We start from the raw sequence: 20,212 nt of genomic DNA, 5'->3' as shown, positions 1-20,212 counted from the left end.
TATATATACATAGGGTAAATAAAATATGACATGACCATAAAGCCAAACAGAACAGAAGGAAACAGTAGCCTCATACAACAAAAGCATGAAATTAGAATAACGCAAGCATGACAGGTTGCAATAAGGACCAGATGAAAATATCGACCAAAAGAATAATGAAACTGCAAATTTTCAGAGATTGACGAAGTATCATAGGCTTAGGTAGAGGCTAAGGTAAAGAAATTATACAAATTTAGCCAAAAGGAAAAATAATTACTTACGAGACTGCCGTAGTTTCTTAGACAGAGGAAAAAGGCTAGAGTTGTAACTGGTCTTTTAATTATCGAAGGGATGCCTGAGGAATGTGGGTCTCTTGATATCCTAATGACAATGGCAGATACAATCACACTGATCATCAGTAACACGACCTGTTGACACACCAGTTGTACTGCAAGGAATAAACAGTTTGAGCTTCACAGACGCCATCTGGGTAGTTGTACTACAAAAAAAAAAAAAAAAAAAAAAAAAAAAAAGTTTCGCGGCACAGATGTCATGTGGTAGTTGCACTGTAAGGAAAAAATTTTGAGCTACACCGATGTCATGTGGGTAGATATACTGCATGGAAGAAACAAGCAGTTTCCGCTTGACAGATGTCATGTGGGTAGATATACTGCATGGAAGAAACAGCAGTTTCCGCTTCACAGATGTCATGTGGGTAGTTTTGGTCGATTTTCTTTACACAGCAATTAAGCAACGATTGTGAAATATGTCCTGATCTCACCGTTTCATCAAATAATACTTTTAAAACGTATTTGGTTATTAAATGCATTGACATCCTTATATCTAATATTCAAAACGTCTGTCCGTTAAAAACTCCTATTACTCACTCAGCATATAGAAGGCACAGAAGTACAATTGTTTTGCACTCCATGTAAGGAGATACCGCGGAGGATAAAGGCTCAAATTTGCTGCTAGTTGGATGACCCGTTCTGCTTCTTTTGCTCAGAATATTAATCCGGTCTATCTATTTTCTTTACTCTTTGCTGGATACATTGTTCGTTCACAGATCTAGACATTTATTGTAACTGAATTATCTTAATGACATTATAATTCCTTTTACAGAGCTCTGCCTTGGAAGTCAGGATGACTTCTATGATAACCATAAATCAATCATAATTTTAAATTAGATGTAGGCTTATATCAGTTCAGTACTATAGCATACTTTGCTTTATTGTTAGGTTAATTCTTACCATTCAGTTTCTTTATTTTTGTTAATCTTGCCACTTTGAATCAATTGATAGGAGAGGGCGGAAAGTAAGATAAAACAAAGAGAATATGAAAGGAGGTACAACAAAAGGAACGGAGGGCTAGGGCCAGAAGGTACGCTGCAAAGAACCTTAAGTAATGCCTACAGTGCACCTTTTGAAGTGTACTGACGGCGCTACCCCCTACGGGAAACTAAACATAGAGGACGTTAAACTATTTATTAAAAAAAAAAAAGTAATTTGAAAATCTAATCTTTACCTATGAGTGGCGTATGAGAGGGAGCGTGATTGATCGCGTAAGAGGTGTAATCTATGTACAGAAGATCGAGAACGAGGCAGAGACCACCGAAGATAATCTTCTCACCAGCGCCGGGCGGAAGCAGGAACATGACCAGCGTCAGGATGCTTAGACCTGGAAAATAATGAAAATGATCATGATAATCCAGCCTTGTCTCCTGGAAACTCCTTAGTGTTCTTGTTAGCTGCATAATTAAATAATGCCCCTAACTGCTTGACGACTATTCTGAACCTAACCTAACCAAGATAGATTAGAACAACACCATCAACCTCCTCTTGAGAGGATTTGTTGAAACTTTTTAATTTAAAAAAATTTTGGGGGTCAGTTGTCTTTAATGATATTAGACTCACCGTTACGTGGTCAGTAATATAACTCCCATCCCTGATAGACTGCCATAAATACCCCTCTCTTTATCGAAAGCTCGATTTAGTTTTCTATAAAAGGAAACTATTGTGATGGCTTTGTCTGTCCATCCGCACTTTTTCCCTCCGCCCTCAGATCTTAAAAACCGCTGAGGCTAGTGGGATGCAAATTGGTATGTTGATCATCCACTCTCTAATAATCAAACATACCAAACTGTAGGGCCCTAATCTAGCCTGCAGTTAGTTTTTTTATTTTTTTTTATTTAAGATTATTCCAGGTTAAACAGTCCAATTTGACTGCTTCGGCGGTCCTGGGGCACAAACGTTTATAGGACAGGCCACCACCGGGCCGTAGCTGAAATCTTCATGCCCATTTTTTTACTTGTAATGACTTGCTACTTATACGCAATAAGGAGTTTTTTTTATTTTTATTTTTTTTTTTTAACATCAATAGTGTAGAGTACATCTTATTTACCAGCTGGCCCAAATTCACATCCTCTCGGAGGGCTCTCTCTTTGTATCCAAGACTCATTGGTATTGGGTTCCAGATAAATTAAGATCCAGGTTTCAGGATTACGTTTCAGGTCCCCCTGTCTTTTCATAGAAAAAGTAAGAGGGAAGGACAGCTGATATGTTCTTTTTCAACCGCTATATTCAACTTGCTTTTCATTTATATACATATAGAGGGAATGCATTTTTTCCTCATAGTGGCTATGATTGATTAGGAAGAGAATAATCTTTATATAGGCATTCTTGTTTTATATACTTGATTAAACTGTTCAAAGACTCACATTAAAAAGAAAAAGTTGAAAATACTTGTCTTCTAAGCCTACTTTTTCGTGAGGTTTAAACGAGTGCAATTTTCTTCTTCATATCCCACATCAAATTCATGTTACTTTATTGAATGGGCAACAATGTAAGGTGTAGGTAGAGAGAGAGAGAGAGGTTGGCCAAGCGGAGGTTAGGTAAGAAAAAGAATGGTTGGGAAACAGTGACTCACAAGCCGCAGGCATTTTGACTGTCCAAGCATAAGCTGGGGCATTTCGAGTGAGGAGCATCCACATGCAAATGTTGACGTAGGGCTCCTCACAACAGGGGTAGTATTTCACTTCCCGAACTGCGTGAGTCTCCGTGATGTTCCATTCGAATCGGCTGAGGTTCTGTCCGTCGCTCGTATCAGCCGTTGGAACTTTGTTCTAAAATGGTAGAAGCAAAAGGGTCAGTGTGGAAAACCATTGCCTTCAAAGAGATTTGCATTGCTTTCTGAAGACTGATATAGTTACTATGAAGCCATTTAGATGACGTGTAATTTCTGTTTATTTCTATCAAAAGCAAAAGAGATTGACGAGCTTTTAATCTTAACTTATTTCTAGAACAGAAAGCTATTGGCAATACATTCAAAACCAAATGAATGAATATCCGCAATGTAGGTTCTATGACATAACATGTTTCACTTTATAGGAAGATGCACTCATGACTCATGATGATAACGAAGAATAAGGTGGCCTTCATGCTTACATATATCGCGAAATTTTTCAGTTCCAGATCTAGCAGATGGCCATTGTGGACCCAAGAACCAATCTTGACAGAGCAGTTGTGTGTGTCATGAGGCCAGTACGTCAGATCCATGAGGCACGTGAAGTGGAAGTCGTACACAGGCACGTACGAAATTTTCCCCGTCGAATCCAAAAGAAGAGGAAGCTGCGACCTAATCAACGTCCTTGGCCCGGCAGCCCTGGAAGGTAAGAACACACGAGACCCAGAACCTTAATTGTAAATTAATCATCATTCATAGTCTTGACGCGAACGCTTTAATCAAAGGAGATTCTTCGTTGGTCAAAAAGTGCAGACATAGTTGATCCTTGGCATCTATCACTCTGTTTTTATCGCTTCTTTCTGTGCACGCATGCAAGCATGTTTTTAAAATAATAAGATATTGGTTTCTCCTGAAGAGATAACACCAAGTAAACAGACAGACACACACACATATATATATATGATTGGTAAAAATTTTCTGTTACATTCCATCTAATAAAATGAGCCCATAAAACACCAAAATACAGAAAGTACGAATTATATTTCAAAGACTGCTCTCTCTCCCTTAAGGTAGGTAATGAATAAGAAACGTTACAGAGAAGGTCACATATAATTTATAGCAGCAAATGTCAGTACAAAAACCAGATGATAGAATCAGTTTTGATTAAACAAAGACAGGTAATGAACATCTCAAAAGGCGCCTGAGATTCAAATGTCATAGATAAAATCTTCCTTCAATCAACGCTTATTAAGATTAAAGAGGAATTATCAGTGGGGGTGGATCTCTTGGTATAAATGCCACCTTTTCTGTAACTTTTCTTATTCATTACCTACTTGAAGAGGAAACAGCTTATTTCTGAAATATATTACTTGCTTTCTATATTTTTTGACGTTTTATGGGCTCCATTTATGTATATATATATATATATCTATATATATCATATATATATATATATATATATATATATATATATATATAATATATATATGTAATGAGGATATTTCCTCATTATTCATTTGGTAAACGTGTAACTTGAGCGTCAAGGCAAACCACAAACAAACCTCTCTTTCTCTCTCTCTCTCCACCTCTCTCTAGCACCGACACCTCTCTCTCTCTCTCTCTCTCTGTCTCTCTCTCCACTCTAACAGGTAACCAAAATGAGAGAGTTGCATTATAAGAAAATACATTTATTAACAATGAATAAATAAGGAATTAATCAAGTCTTACAGACTAACTCAATTCAATTAAAACCCCAACAAAAATGTCTGAACAGTTATAGCCACACCAATCGTCTCTCCCATCTGGGACTCTCTGTCCCCCTAAGACTTTCGGTCCCCCCTTTGCCAGAACCGTCTGTTTCAAAGACACGAGAAACACACTCGTAAGTACCCATAAGTTTAGCAACAAAATCAAAGATTAGATATTCTCATAAAATGTCAAATAGATAACAAGCCAGTCTTCGGCTAAAACACTTCAACACTCACCCAAGCAGCCGGAACACTTAAAGCACCATATCACAAAAAAACTCCCGGCACCACGGCATCTTGCCTTTCTTCCAAAGACGCCTCTATCGAAATCCCCCCATAGACTTGGGTATCCTACATTATCAATAGAAGAGGCGCACACGCACATACAAATACAAGGGTCTAAATGAAAAAGGCCACTGCTAACATTGAAATTACAATGAAAAATAAGTTGTATTAAATATATATATATTGTAATTTCAATGTTAGTCGTGGCCTTTTTTCATTTAGACCCTTGTGTTTGTAACATTTTTAAGAATGACCTCAAAGATATAATTACAGACTTAAATAAAAATTAGTTGCCTTTGAGTTATCTTCGTTGTATTGTATGTCTAACCTGTATTGTGAATATGTATGTGAACATCTGTTTTGTTTACCAAAGTTCTGAACAGCTGTCACCTATGATTCTTTAATTGTTTTGTCCTTGTATCTGAGATGGTTATCTTAAACTTTTAATCGCACCCATTGTTTATGCTTGTTTGGGAAGGTTACTCTCTTCCAGGTGTGTTAGATTCTAGGTACTAATCTCTTTATAATCCCTATCTGTCAGTTATACGAATCTTCTTGTTTTGTCTTTTGCCCCATGTATGCCAGTTCTGCTCAGTAAAGGACGTGGAAACGTCGAAAGGTCTCGCAGTTACTCCTTCGTTTATTTTTCCTTCGTGGCATATATCTTTATTTATGGATTTATCACGTTCCTAACTTTTCGTGATTCAGTTACAATAATAATAATATAATATATAGATATATAAATTATTATATATATAATATATAATATATATTATATTATAAAAATTATAAGAATATATAATATAATATATAATAATTAATATATTATATATATATATAATATAAATTATATACAGATATAGATACATGATAATATACAGATATTATATAAAAAAATACATATATATGTATATATACATATATATATATATATGTATATATATATATATATATATATATATATATATATATATACTATATATATATATATATATATATATATTATATATGACTATATATATATATATATATATATATATAGTATATATATATAGATCTATATATATATATATATATATATATATATATATATACGACATATATATATGACTGGTAAAATGTTCTGTAACAACAGAATTACATCTAATAAAAGGAGCCCATAAAAACACCAAAATGTAGAGAGAAAAGTACTATATTTCAGACATTACTATCAAGATAGGTGTAGCTAGCAACCTATTCTTAAGAGCCTTACGAATTTGTTCCCCAGATTTCCTGGAAAAAGAATTTGAACTAATTCGCAAGCAACTTTCGTCTTTAAAGTATCCTGACCATATAATTGAGAAAAAGCAATTCAAAAAGCAAACATAATTTTCTACCGACCCCAATAAAGACAAAGACCAGAGACACACCCAACAATAAAATAAAAATTCCTCACCTGGAGACGATTAAGAGAGTACCCACACCCTTGGGAAATCCAACCCTTTTTGCATTTACCTACCCAAACACCTTAGCCAAATCCCTGAGTAACGTCCAACAAAAGACATCTCCCAAGGACTCTGGGGTCTATGAGATCCTGCCAGGACTGTGACCAATCTTACATCGGATTTACAGGTAAATCACTTCCCCAGAGATTAATACAACACAAATGGTCAGTTAGGTATGGACAACAGAACTCGGCTATTTTTTCATTTTCATATAAATGAACATATCCATAGAATAAACTGGAATTTGTCACCGTGTAATTTATAGCAGCAACTACCGGTACAAGAGTCAAATGATGGAATCGGCCTTAATAAAAGAGAAGCAGGTAATGAACATCTCAAAAGGCGCGTGGGTTTCAGATGTCGTCGACGAAGTTTTCATTCAACCAAAGCTTAAGAAGATTAAAGGAAGATTATCAGCGGGGGTGACCTAAATTGGCTTACTTGTGGACGGATCTCTTGGTATAAATACCACCTTTTCTGTAAACTTTTCTCATTCCATATACCTGAAGAGAGAGACAGCAGTTCTCTGAAATATAGTATTTCTCTCTACATTTTGGTGGTGGGTTTTTTATTGCTCCTATTAGAATATATATATATATATTATATATATATATATATATATATATATATATATATATATATATATACTATAGTATGATATTAATATATATAATATTTAGAATATATAATATATATATATATATATATATGTAAGGAGATAGAGATATATATATATATATATATATATATATATTATATAATTATATAATATATATACAGACACACACATATATATATATAATTACCAATATATAATACATATATAATATTAATATTATATTATATACAGACCCACACACAACATATATATATATTATTAATTATATAATATATATATATTACACACACCCCATATAGATATAGTCTATTATATATATAAATATAGTATATAAATTAGATAAATAATTATATAGATAGCACACTACACATATATATAGATATATATATAATATATATATTTATATTATTCTATATGTATATATAGATATATATATATATATATATATATATGATAATATATATATATAGTATATATATATATATTATATATATATAATCAGCAATAAGTCACCAAACAGCACGTGACAAATATGTACGTAAATAGCCACATGGAAGGTGAAAAATCAAAGACCAGGTACCAAGCGCTTTCGTGTATTGCGTACACTTCCTCGGGGTACAAAGTAAAATAAATAAATAGAAACATAAACAAGAAAATTTCACAGAACAAAGATCAAAGCCGTTAACAAGCAAATTATCATTACAAATTGTCACTACCAAACAAGTAAGAATACTTTAAAAGTGCTTAAGAACTGAAACTGCAGTTAGTATAACAGGCTGTTGCTAAAAGGTGACATTGTATTTCCCTACAATTTATAAACAAGGGTAACTATCTAATTTAAAAAAGACCTCGTTAAAATGCTTAATAAATGCAGATTCAATTATGTTTCTTTTTACAATATGGTTACCAAATGTCCTTTAATATCTAAATTCGCTCTACCTCGGAATTGATATATTTTTATATATGTACCGAAGGGGAATTTTTTAGTTGATAATAATTTCGTCCCCTCATGGGATCGAACCCCCATCCAAGTGGACGAAATTATTATCAACTAAAAAATTTCCCTTCCGTACATATATGAAAATATATAAATTCCGAGGTAGAGCGAATTTAGATATTAAAGGACATTTGCAGCCCGAATGATGTATAAATGAATCACGGTTTGATGTGATAATTATTCATAACAAGGCTACGTGGGTCAAAACGCTCGAATTGGCTAACATGGTAGACGGGGTTTCATATCGATTTTAATTATGAAAACACCGAGTTCGAGGGTGATTTGTAAGGTCAGAATCGATATAAACTTATTAGCGTCTCTGAGGCTGAATTGATAGCGTCACTGTCCGTCCTCATTTCGTTCCCGTCCACTTGGACGTTGGTTCGATCCCATGAGGGGACGAAATTATTATCAACTAAAAAATTCCCCTTCGGTACATATATGAAAATATATCAATTCCGAGGTAGAGCGAATTTAGATATTAAAGGACATTTGTAGCTCGAATGATATATAAATGAATCACGGTTTCGATGTGATAATTATTCATGTATCATATATATATATTATATTATATATAGATATATATAATAATATATATATTATATATATATATATGTATGTATGTATGAATAATTATCACATCACCGGGATTCATATAAATTATTCGAGCTACAAATGTCCTTTAATATCCAATTCGCTCTCCCTCGGAATTGATATATTTTCATATGTGTAAACCGAAGGGGAATTTTTTATTTGATAATAAAAAATTATGGGATCGATCCACCGTCCAGCAGACAGGAACGAAATCAGGACGACATTGACTTGTTAGCCGAATCGTTGACGTCAATGTCGTCCTGATTTCGTTCCTGTCCGCTGGACGGTGGTTCGATCCCATGAGTGGACGAAATTATTATCAACTAAAAAATTCCCCTTCGGTTTACATATATGAAAATATACCAATTCCGAGGTAGAGCGAATTAGATATTAAAGGACATGTGTAACTCGAATAAAATATACATGTATACAGAATGGCAAAATTGCAAGCACTGGGGCTATTTTTTAGCTAATTAAAGAAGATGAAGAGTAAGGATCTTAAAGGGAATCTTGGGGAACACCCTACAGTAATAGAGAGGCTGGGCAGCAAGATTGAAGAAGAAAAGCAAGAATAGAAGTAAAATAAAAGACTCAAAATTGGGTATAGTTGGTGCTCAAGTGAAAGTAAGAACACCATTTATAATGCCTGAAGTGCGCCGAATGAGGTGCAAAGAAAAACACTAATCCCCAGGGGGCCTTACGTGTATGCAAGCACGCTTATGGATGGACGTGCTACATAAAAACGGCATACATTGCTCATGGACACATCAGATGATCCATACTTTATTCGTCGATATAATAGTATATACTTAGCGTGTAACTTATCGCTGAATTTATCTTACACAATTCATTTTCAATATATAACTTTATGAAGCTCGTAAGTGCAATTTCCCTACGATAAGAGAGACACTATAATCTTGGCTTACAAAACAACTAAACTTACGAATTGTAAACAGACAAATCTGGCTTCCAGATGTTTTCAGGATCCATTCCTATGGTGCTGATGTTCAAGTTGGCTCCAAGACGCCACTGCAGTCTCGGGTCCTTCCAAGACTGAAAAGAAATACTTATTAAATACTACTTATAGTGAATGTGCTATTGTCTGGACTATCAGAGTTAGTTGTGTGACTGTTATGTTCAATAGGGGTGATATCTTAGTTTTAGTGATATGAAAGCGAAAGTTGTAGGGCAAGCAACTAAGGTAATGATGACTTGGTATTAATGAGAGGATGATGATGATGATGATGATGATGACCAACAGCCCTGAAAAGCCGAGATCATTTGCCTGGGCCATCCATTAAGTGCTGATTTTCAGTAGTTTTGTGTGCTTTCTTCTTACAACAGGTTTAAGTTCACAGTGCTGTGCCCTAAACCCAACCGGGATAGTTTTCTTTCTTTTTGTCACGAACAGAGGGAATGATACTCTTTACTCTTAGCATCACAATCAAAATGCATTCTTAAAGAATACAAGTCAAGCAGTCTCAGAACTGCTATTGACTAATTATAGGTACAAAAGTGTTTCGACTTTAATGATCCATTTTTTTTAATTGGCTCTGTTTTAAGATCAGCTTTTGCGGGAATTACTGTCAAACGGGCTCTGTAGGAAAGTGTCTACAATATCATAAGCCCCTTGCTTCTGAGTTCGTAAAGGTGGACAAACTACTATGGGTTTCAGAGACAGTGCAAGCACGTTTTTTGGCAATAACTCTGTAACGAACACTCGTATCAGAACGAGATTTTGCTATAGTGTATTACACCCAGTGCCGTAATTTATAAGGGTATCGTGAATCACTAATTGTAAAGAATAAAGACACTTCTCCCTGTACCAAGAGGCAAAAACTCCATTAGCCAGAAATGGATACTAACACAACAGTAAAAAGCTCCGCATATCCTCTCCCCCCACCTCCACCGCCACCCCCGTTCTTCTTCCTTCCCTTACCTTCCTTTCTCTCTCTCTCTCTCTGAAAGTTGCTTCAGTTTAAACTTATTTCGTATGATTTTTCTATCTATCTATCTGTCTATCTATCTATCTATCTATCTAATAATATACATTGTTGTATATATCTAACGATCCAGTCGGTTGTTAGCTGCCATTGACTGATTTATTTATGCATTGATCCGCTTATCTCTCTCTCTCTCTCTCTCTCTCTCTCTCTCTGAAAGTTACTTCAGTTTAGACATATTTTGTACGATTTTTTTCTATATATATCTAATGATAGTGTACACTGGTTTATATATCTAACGATTCACTCTGTTGTTACCTGTCTGCTGACTGATTTATTTATGCACTGATCCGCTCATCTCTCTATCTCTCTCTCTCTCTCTCTCTCTCTCTCTCTCTCTGTGATGTTGGTACCTACTGAAAATGGTTATTAGAGTGAGAGATATCTGAATGTATGGTGGAGCAGTAAAACGATAGACACTATGATTTATGGTAAAAAGACTGTTAAATGTGCATCTGTATAATCAAGAGTTTTACTCTAGTGAATGTCCGGTAGAAAGGCTCAATTTTTATTTGTAACACAGAGTAACTATAACCAGTTGCCTGTTCAAACCAATCTGAAGGCAATTGGCGGCTTTCTCATGGCTAAAAAAAGTTGGAAAGTTGAGTGACAAACGAATCTCTGCAACCATGCCGACAGTTAAGTTCCGTGGTGGCCATATCTTCTTCACCTTCGTAATACAAGTACTATATTGCTGATACCCTGAGCCCAAATGTGGATTACGTAGAAGGTAACCAACGACAAGTATAACAGTCGCTTTACCATAAATCAAAGTGTCTTTCGTTTTATTACTCCACCATACATTCGGATGTCTCTCACTCTAATAACCATTTACAGTAGGTACCACTATCAGAGAGAGAGAGAGAGAGAGAGAGATGAACGGATCACTGCATAAATAAATCATTGTATATATCTAACGACTGGGTCGTTAGATATATACAACAATGTATATCATTAGATAGATAGATAGAAAACAATACAAAATAAGTTTAAACTGAAGCAACTTTCAGAGAGAGAGATAAGAGATGGTGGGGAAAGGAAGACGGAGGGTGGTGGAGGTCGGTGGGGGTGGGGGGAGAGGATAGGCGGAGCTCTTTGCTACTGTGTTCGTATCCATTTCTGGCTAATCGAGTTTTATCTCTTTGTACAGGGACAAGTGTCTTTATTCTTTACAATTAGTGATTCATGATACTCTTATAAATTACGGCACTGGGTGTAATACACTGTAGCAAAATCTCGTACTACTGATGCGAGTGTTCGTTACAGAGTTATTGCCAAAAAACGTGCTTGCAATGTCTGTGAAACCCATAGTAGTTTACATCGGCGACGTGGTAGTTTTACTTAGTGACCTGGCAAATTCACATAGGTGGACAGTCGCGTTTACACATAAGTTTGCTTAAGTAGGCAGACAAGTTTTAAGTTAGTGACATCCTATGTGCGAACATCCACGACACCAGGTATGGCATTTCATGTATATTTCAGTGGGTGTTAGATAGTATCCGGTGATTGAATTTCCTTCACTGAGGCCTAATATATTTAGCATCTAGTTTTAACAACTGAATTCTGTTCATACTTATGAAGAAAGACATACACGCTTCCTCCTGTTGAGTTTTCATCAAGATTTTTCTTAAGCACAAAATAATAACAACCTTACATCATGTTTGTCAGTAATACCCAATCCAAAACCAATATTTATGAAAGTTGTGTATTACTAAAATAATTTAAAAGGATATAGGTCACATCAGAACATTTAATAAGGTCAGCCAGAGCGGACATTACCATAGGATTACTGACTGTATATCATTACAAAGTTATTAATATTCATACTCTCACCTCTATTGGAAAGCGAGTGTTTGCATCCAATGTGGCATCAACACAACGAGAGTGAATCGTAGATCTCTTCTTCACGATGCTGCTGATTTCAAGTTAATTTTTTCCATCAAAGGTAATTTCCAGAATACCTAATTGAGTCAAATTTCTTCCTTCCATCTACTGCTTTACAATTCACAATGTGTCTTGTCACGCCTACATGCTGAAGGTCTCTAAATGGGATTTCCATGTAGACCTAAGAGGGTCCACTCTCCCTCTACTGTGACATAAAGAGCCACTGTACTTTCTTTGACGCGTATGTAAGAAAAATAATTAAGTAGCTAAGGTCTGTTCTCGATCTTCATCAGTTGTTTCAATATATCAACCTTTCTAGTGTATTCTGATTCCTTACTCATTTCCATACCTATTGCTCCACACAAAGCCCTCAACAGCAATTAGACTATTTCCACTTAATCACCATACTGGACGTTCGTTTTGATTTTTCGGAGGGAGAGTTTTGCTTTGGCACCAATAACTGTGACCAAGCATTATTATCTATTGGCGAGGTCTTAATCCCAGTCACTGCGTTATATGCACTAACTTCAGTAACTGTTGTACGTTGTGTCATGCAACTATTGTCATGGTCTGTCTAATTTTATTTACCCATCACGATATTTTGAGAGCTAACACATATTTTCCCACAGATTTTAGTTGTCTTGCTGCAAACGTTATTTATCTTACTTTCCAATATATTTTTGTATTTCATATTTTACACAGTGATCACTGTCAAGTATGTTGTTGCAATTTTGTAGAAAATATTCTTCATAATCTTTTCATGTACGGTATATGGAATGACATGCTTCACTTCATGATTTTTACGTTGATTGATTGATGTTATATGCCATAAAACCCAATTTCTCCTTTTCCATATGCTGATCACTGTCAAGTATGTTGTTGCAATTTTGAAGAAAATATTCTTCATAATCTTTTCATGTACGGTATAAGGAATGACAGGCTTCACTTCATGATTTTTACGTTGATTGATAGATGTTTTATGCCATAAAACCAAATTTCTCCTTTTCCATATGCTTCAAAAAATTTATGTTAAGGTCCCAAGAAATGCTACGTGTCTGGTAGATTCACTGTGCTGTAACCTCAGAAGAGAGTTTCAACATTTTTCCCCAAGGAAAGTTGTCGCAAATGACTGTTTTACTTCAATTAACTCCATTTCGTCAGTAAATTATAGTTTTTAATTAATTGTTTTTGAGTGAGAATGCAAGGAAAAACATTGTTTTAATGATAATATTACCCAAATAAGATTAAAGACTGGTTATATTACCATCTTCTCAATTCAGGAGGCTGGGGAGGGAGTTATTGCGAAATGTTACAAAACAGTGAATGGCATAGAAAAAAAAAGTCAGTGACTATCAAATACTTACAAAACTGAGCCAGTTTTGGAGTTCCATGGAGTGGTCCGCTTCATGCTGAAATAAAAGAAGAGGGGATACATTTTACTTAAAGTTTTGTCATTTGACTGAAGTCTTCCCAGTTTTTTTTTATCTTTTACAATTATTATAAGAGTTTGATAGCAAGACCTCAGTACCAGGAACCATAATATTATAGCTGAAAGTTGTGGTTGTTGTAGTAGACGCAAATAATGTAGAGTAACCTAAAAAAAATCCAAACAAAATCAATGAAGTTATCAGCGTAATTCTTGGTAACTGCCAAAGCAAAATTAATCATACACCAAATCTGAGATTATCTCGTGATAATTTTCAGACAATGATACTTCCTGGTCTTATTTCCAGAGAGCAGATATCCATGTACTACCAAAGTAAATTCTTTCATTTGTTCAGCCAAATGTGATTTAAATGCTTAAAAGGGAGCTGTTGCCTTTCGTTTTATCAGTCAGATGTTATCATATTTACATGGTAAAGTTATACCTCTTCCACGTAGCCAACGTTTATTACAGTGCTTGTAAAGGAACAAATGTATTCAACAAAACCTACTCGACGAATTACATTAGCATTAATCCCAATAGCTTTATTTATTCAATTTGTTTGCATCATAATACGTTTCCCCGAGACGTATATTCCCGACTTATTCAGCTTAGTATTACAATGCTCTAGAAGACGGGAAATGCTGCTTTCATCTGCTGTTAGCTTGCTCTCGGCAACACATTGGAAGCTTTATACGTTCATCTTGTTACATGCATATGATGCACATTCTCTATTCTTTCAACCGGATCTCATCCTATAACAATTAAAGGAATTGTACATGTGCTTTATTCAACTAGATTTCTTTATGCTGCTTTCACTGGGAGCAATCTCTGTTTTCAAATACAGTGCAAACTCATTTTAATTCACGGACAGGAATATAGATTTTTTTTCACAGCTCAATACACTCTTACGTCATGGAGTAGAATCAGGCGTCTTTCATTTTCTGAGCGAAGAATTATACTACATAAACAGAAATGAAAGATGCATGATGTAATTATTCTAGTTTTCTCTTTAAATATGCCGTTAAGACAAATTTCATTTAAACTGGCTACTGCTAAATGCATGGTATGAGAAACAAGTAATGACATGGTAGCTATGGCTTATGAAACTAATAAATAAATACGTAACATGCTACTAATTTCGCAGGGAAGCCTAGTGAGTAACCAGATGTCTGTAGCTATCTTCCAAAATATCACAGCGAGCGCTTCCTTCACGTGACCTGTCTTATCTTACTCATTGTCTGACGTAGGAACCGAGGTCAAGCTAGTTACGATCATCTGAACATACTAGGTCGTGAAATATGTATCGTGCCACAGCACACGTTTTATTCAAGTTGCAAAATTTCACATAAGAATGTTAATAACTGAAAATTGACTATAGCAATTGTACTCTAGGTAGAAACAGCATTAGCACCAACAGTAAGGGCATCAGTAATAAGGCGTCAGATGAACACTTTTCGTTCTTCTAACTTAAAAATAGAGATATGATCTACCCCATTCTTTACTTTTCTCATTTATCCTTTTATATAACCAATGACATAAAAAAAACAACCACTCTTTCATTATAATAAAGTAGAGGTCCTTATTCCATTCTGTGATTCACAGCTACAATGAAAGCATAGACAAGAAGTAGAATCGTGAGGATTTTCTCCTTACCACATCGAAGTTAACTATTGTCATCGAGGAAAATACAACCACGGTCTTGTAGTTGGGTCTCGCGTTCTTATCGTAGTTACTAAGAAGAAGCTTTCGCAGATCCTCCTCAGTTCGTACTTTTGCCAATTCGTTTGCTGTTGAGGGAGAGGTTGAGAAGCTAAGTTTACATTCGACTCTCAATTGCGCGCAGGGCATTATTATTATATTTTATATATATATATCTATATATATATATATATATATATATATATATATATATATCATATATATATACATATTATATATCATATATAAATATATATATGTATATATATATATACTAATCTTATATACATATATATTGATATTCTACCTATATACTAGCTAGTATAAAATATATCTCTACATATCTCTAGTAGATATAATTATCATTATAAATACTCTGTATATATAATATATCCATATCTAATATTACTATATTTTCTAATTATTTTCTTCACTTCATTGTTCAGGTTACTAATGGACACATAATGGGGTTCTTCCATTTACTCCAGTATTTTTACAAAAACGCGACAGCTGTTTCGTCAACCTATACGTATTGACGTTATCAAGCGTACTGATACAAATGTTGTTTAAGATTAAGCTGGCCTTGTGCCAGCACGGGCTCTTGCTCGTAGAGCAGCCCGTATTGATACAAATATGAGCCTACATGCGTTTTGTGACGTCATGAGGACGGAAAGGTAGTATAATTGCCAGATACCTAGTTTTAAATATTTACAAAAGTCTATAGTGAAACATAAAATAAGACAAATAAATAAATATGTTAACAATAGAAATTATATCAAAAGTTGAAAGTAAGGTATTATATACACATTATACATAAATATATATTAATTACATATGTGTTTAATTCACTAAATGTCAGTGTGCGCTCCTGTCCGCGTGTGGTGGTCTTGTTCCACGCGGTTGAAGAGCTGCCTCCTACACGAGGGCAAAGATCGGTCTGCCTCGCGTTGGATGTTAAGGTTGGGGCGTTGCATGGCGATGCTGACTGCTTCTGATATCAATAAACAATTGTAGTTGCCTTCCTTGTGTATTATTTTGGTGTTTGTGAGAAGTTCTTGTCAGGATGGTTTTTTACTGTGGGTATCCACAAAGTGCTGGTGAATAGCGCATTGGTTTCTGTGGCTCTGCATGCGACGTTTGAGTGTAGTGGTTGTGTGTCCGATATAGCATTTTTGGGGGACTGACATTGCTCGTCATCACAGACAAACTTGTATACTATATCAGATTCAACCTCTTTCTCCGTCGATGGAGCCATACTATTTTTCATTACCAGTGAGGCCGTAAGGTTTGGCTTGCAGTAAAATGTTTTCTTGCTGTTATTTTTAGTTATTATGGTGCTAGGGGGTGGTTCCTCTTCGCAGTATACCCAGGATGGCTTTCCTTTCATCTTCGTGGTGTTTGTTGTATGATATCTGATTGTATATCACTATTTCTTTGTCTTTGTCTTGTGTGTTGCCCCTCGGGGTCGGGTTATGGAAAGCCTCTAATCTCTTTTTGACAACTTGCTGGATCATGTCATCTGGGTAGCCGTTATTTGTGAGCAGCTGTTGAACTCTGTTGATTTCTTCGTTCGTCGCTTTCCCCGTCGAACAGTGAGTTATGGCGCGTTTTATGTATGCATTTACCACAGATCGTTTATATGCATCAGGGCATTCTCCTCTAGCATTTAAGCATCTCCCAGCATCTGTCTTTTTAGTGTATACGGTGATATTGGATTTGTTGTTTTTCTGGGTCACAAGTACGTCCAAGAAGGGGAGCATTTTCTCATCACTTTTTTCTACCGTAAAATTTAATGTAGAATTTGCTCGGAGTTTATTTACTAATTCATTTATGTCATTTTCGCCCTTCGGTGTGATAAAGATATCATAATATATCTCCCATAGATTCTGGGTTTTGGGTGTTCTTCAAAAGTGACCTCTTCTGTGTGTGCCATGTATGCGTTTGCAAAAAGAACCCCAAAGGGGGGAACCCATTGCTACGCCGTCTTTTTGCCGATATATTTCGCCCCTATGTGAGAGGAATGGGGCTTCCTTTGTACATGCTTCTAGCATCTCTTTTAAGATCTTTTCGGGCATCGGTAATGGTGGTTTCTCAGAGCGGTATATCTTGTTCATGAGGATTTGTATTGTTTCATCCACTGGTACGTTAGTAAATAAAATTTCGACGTCCAGAGATGCTATGTCTTCGTCGGGTGTGGTGTCTTGCAGTAGATCGATGAATTCCGTCGATGATTTTAGCGAGAACGTTGAAGGAATGTACGGCGTTATAATTTCGTTCAATTTCTTAGCCACTTTATACATGGGGGATGTCATTTGGGATATAATGGGCCGTAGTGGGTTTCCCTGTTTGTGAATCTTGACTGTGCCGTAGCAGTATCCGGGTGCAAAGTCTCCGATGATTTTTGGAAAGCTTACTGTTCTCTGTTCTTTGTTCGCTTTTTCTGTTAGTCTCATCATTTTCTTTTTGAGGTCATTTGTTGGGTCTTTTTTTAAGTGGCTGATACTTATTCTTATCACTTAGTATATTATCCATTTTGGTGTCGTATTCATCTCTATTCATTATGACGTACACTGCGGTTTTATCTCCTTTGCGTATTATTATGGTTTCGTTTTCTCTCAATTTCAAAAAAGCTGGTAAACAGTGAAAAAGCCATTCTATTCAATGAATGTTGTATCCGTGAAAAATTGTGCCCTAAAATTATATATATATATATATATATATATATATATATATATATATATATATATATATATATATATATATATATATATATATATATACGAGTTTCCACTTTTAGATGACACTTATGAATTCTGTAAATGCTATAATGAGGGAGAATAAATGCTTGAGACCTGAAGTTCATTTCTGTAATTCAATTTAATTAAGACAATAAATACACACAAACAAACAAAACATATATATATATATATATATATATACATATATATAAAAGACATTAAATCCCTTTCAGATGATATTTATGAATCCTCAAAATGCGAATTACATAAGTGAATGGGATTGCTTGAGCTTTGAGGCGAAGCCCTCTCATTTAAATGTCTATTAGAGCACATATTTACACTTTCATGCACGTACATGGACACACACACATATATATATATATACACGTGTGTGTATATGTGCACGTGCATGAACGTGTAAATATGTGTTCTAAAAAACATGTAAATGAGAGGGCTTCGCCTCAGAGCTCAAGTAATCCCATTCACTTATCTAATTCGCATTTTGAGGATTCAGAAATATCACACACAGGCACACACACACACACACACACACACCACATATATATGGTATATTGTACATATATATATATATATATATATATATATATATATATATATACATATATATATGTGTGTGTGTGTGTGTGTGTGTTTTTGTGAGTCGATAGCATAAGAATTACTTGAGGAGATATCCGTTTAGGTGTATCGCGTTTGGCCATAGAAATTCTCTTCCTGTATAGCATTTCTATGCCTACTGAAGACGCCTAGGATGAAGTCTCGTAGCCTTAGGCATAAATATAAATCTGTGATGTTTGCGTCGTGGCTGCGGTCAGCTTGTAAACAGATCAGCATATCCCTTTAGTGCATCTGAATTCATAAGTAGTTTTGGTCGGTTTTCCAAGGTCTCCTAAGGGCTCGTGTTGTTCCCCATAACGAGATCGTTGACCAGATTAGCGTAGCAATAGATCCGTAAGGACGCACTGCTGCCAAGGGGATTTTGTTGTTATTACATAGCTGGTTTCAAGGCCATTAATTTCATTATTGGCCCTGAAAACGTTTTGGAATTGGTTATGATGAGTATGTATTCTAGAGTGTGATGCGAGGTTCTCTAACACCATGTGTATGTGAAACTTACGAATTTATATATATATATATATATATATATATATATACTATATATATATATATGTATATTTATATATATATATATATATATATATATATGTGTGTGTGTGTGTGTGTATATACACATAAGATTTTTATCAAGTAAAGTTCATATACAAACCTTATTTACTCGACAAACCCTATATTTCAGTCCTTATCAGGATTGGGCCATTTTTCAGTAGATGTATATGGTTTTGTCATGTGAAATGTTTTTTCATGGGTCTTGCAAGGGTCTCACACACACATGCATATATTTATATATATATATATATATATATATATATATATATATATATATATATATATTATACATATTATATATATATATATATATATATATATATATGTGTGTGTGTGTGTGTGTTTTGTGTGTGTGTGTATGTAACTATATATGCAATTATCATCAGTTATTGGTCAGGTGCTAAAAAGCTGGTTTGTTCAAAAATTATTCAAGAGAGGATCGAGCTTAAACATTCTTAAGCTTATATTTATATTCTTGTAAAACTGCATTAATTTATTATCCTTTCTTAAATAATTTTTGAATAAACCAGCTTTTTAGTACCTGACCAATAACTGATGATATGATTTTCTTCTTTGACAAAATAACCAAAAAAGTTAACACTTATCTTGAG

At 34.9% G+C, this 20,212-nt stretch overlaps 1 protein-coding gene across 3 annotated transcripts in view; it reads right to left on the bottom strand.

The window, feature by feature from the left end:
- LOC135211264 (neuronal acetylcholine receptor subunit alpha-7-like) overlaps positions 1–20,212 on the bottom strand; it is a 61,109-nt gene that overhangs the window by 9,533 nt on the left and 31,364 nt on the right. For 2 of the 3 annotated variants that reach the window (XM_064244564.1, XM_064244565.1), the window contains 7 exons: positions 15,634–15,767; positions 13,919–13,963; positions 9,611–9,720; positions 3,423–3,639; positions 2,905–3,100; positions 1,504–1,656; positions 261–427 (listed from right to left, as the gene is read on the bottom strand). In XM_064244564.1, the coding sequence (XP_064100634.1) occupies positions 261–427; positions 1,504–1,656; positions 2,905–3,100; positions 3,423–3,639; positions 9,611–9,720; positions 13,919–13,963; positions 15,634–15,767 (1,022 nt within the window). The remainder of the gene's footprint in view (positions 1–260; positions 428–1,503; positions 1,657–2,904; positions 3,101–3,422; positions 3,640–9,610; positions 9,721–13,918; positions 13,964–15,633; positions 15,768–20,212) is intronic. The other variant, XM_064244566.1, reaches the window with a different exon arrangement.

Source organism: Macrobrachium nipponense, chromosome 4, assembly GCF_015104395.2.
Source record: "Macrobrachium nipponense isolate FS-2020 chromosome 4, ASM1510439v2, whole genome shotgun sequence".
Taxonomy (NCBI): Eukaryota; Metazoa; Arthropoda; class Malacostraca; order Decapoda; family Palaemonidae; genus Macrobrachium; species Macrobrachium nipponense.
The sequence above is the reverse complement of the archived record's forward strand: the minus strand, read 5'-3'. Positions and strand labels throughout refer to the sequence as shown.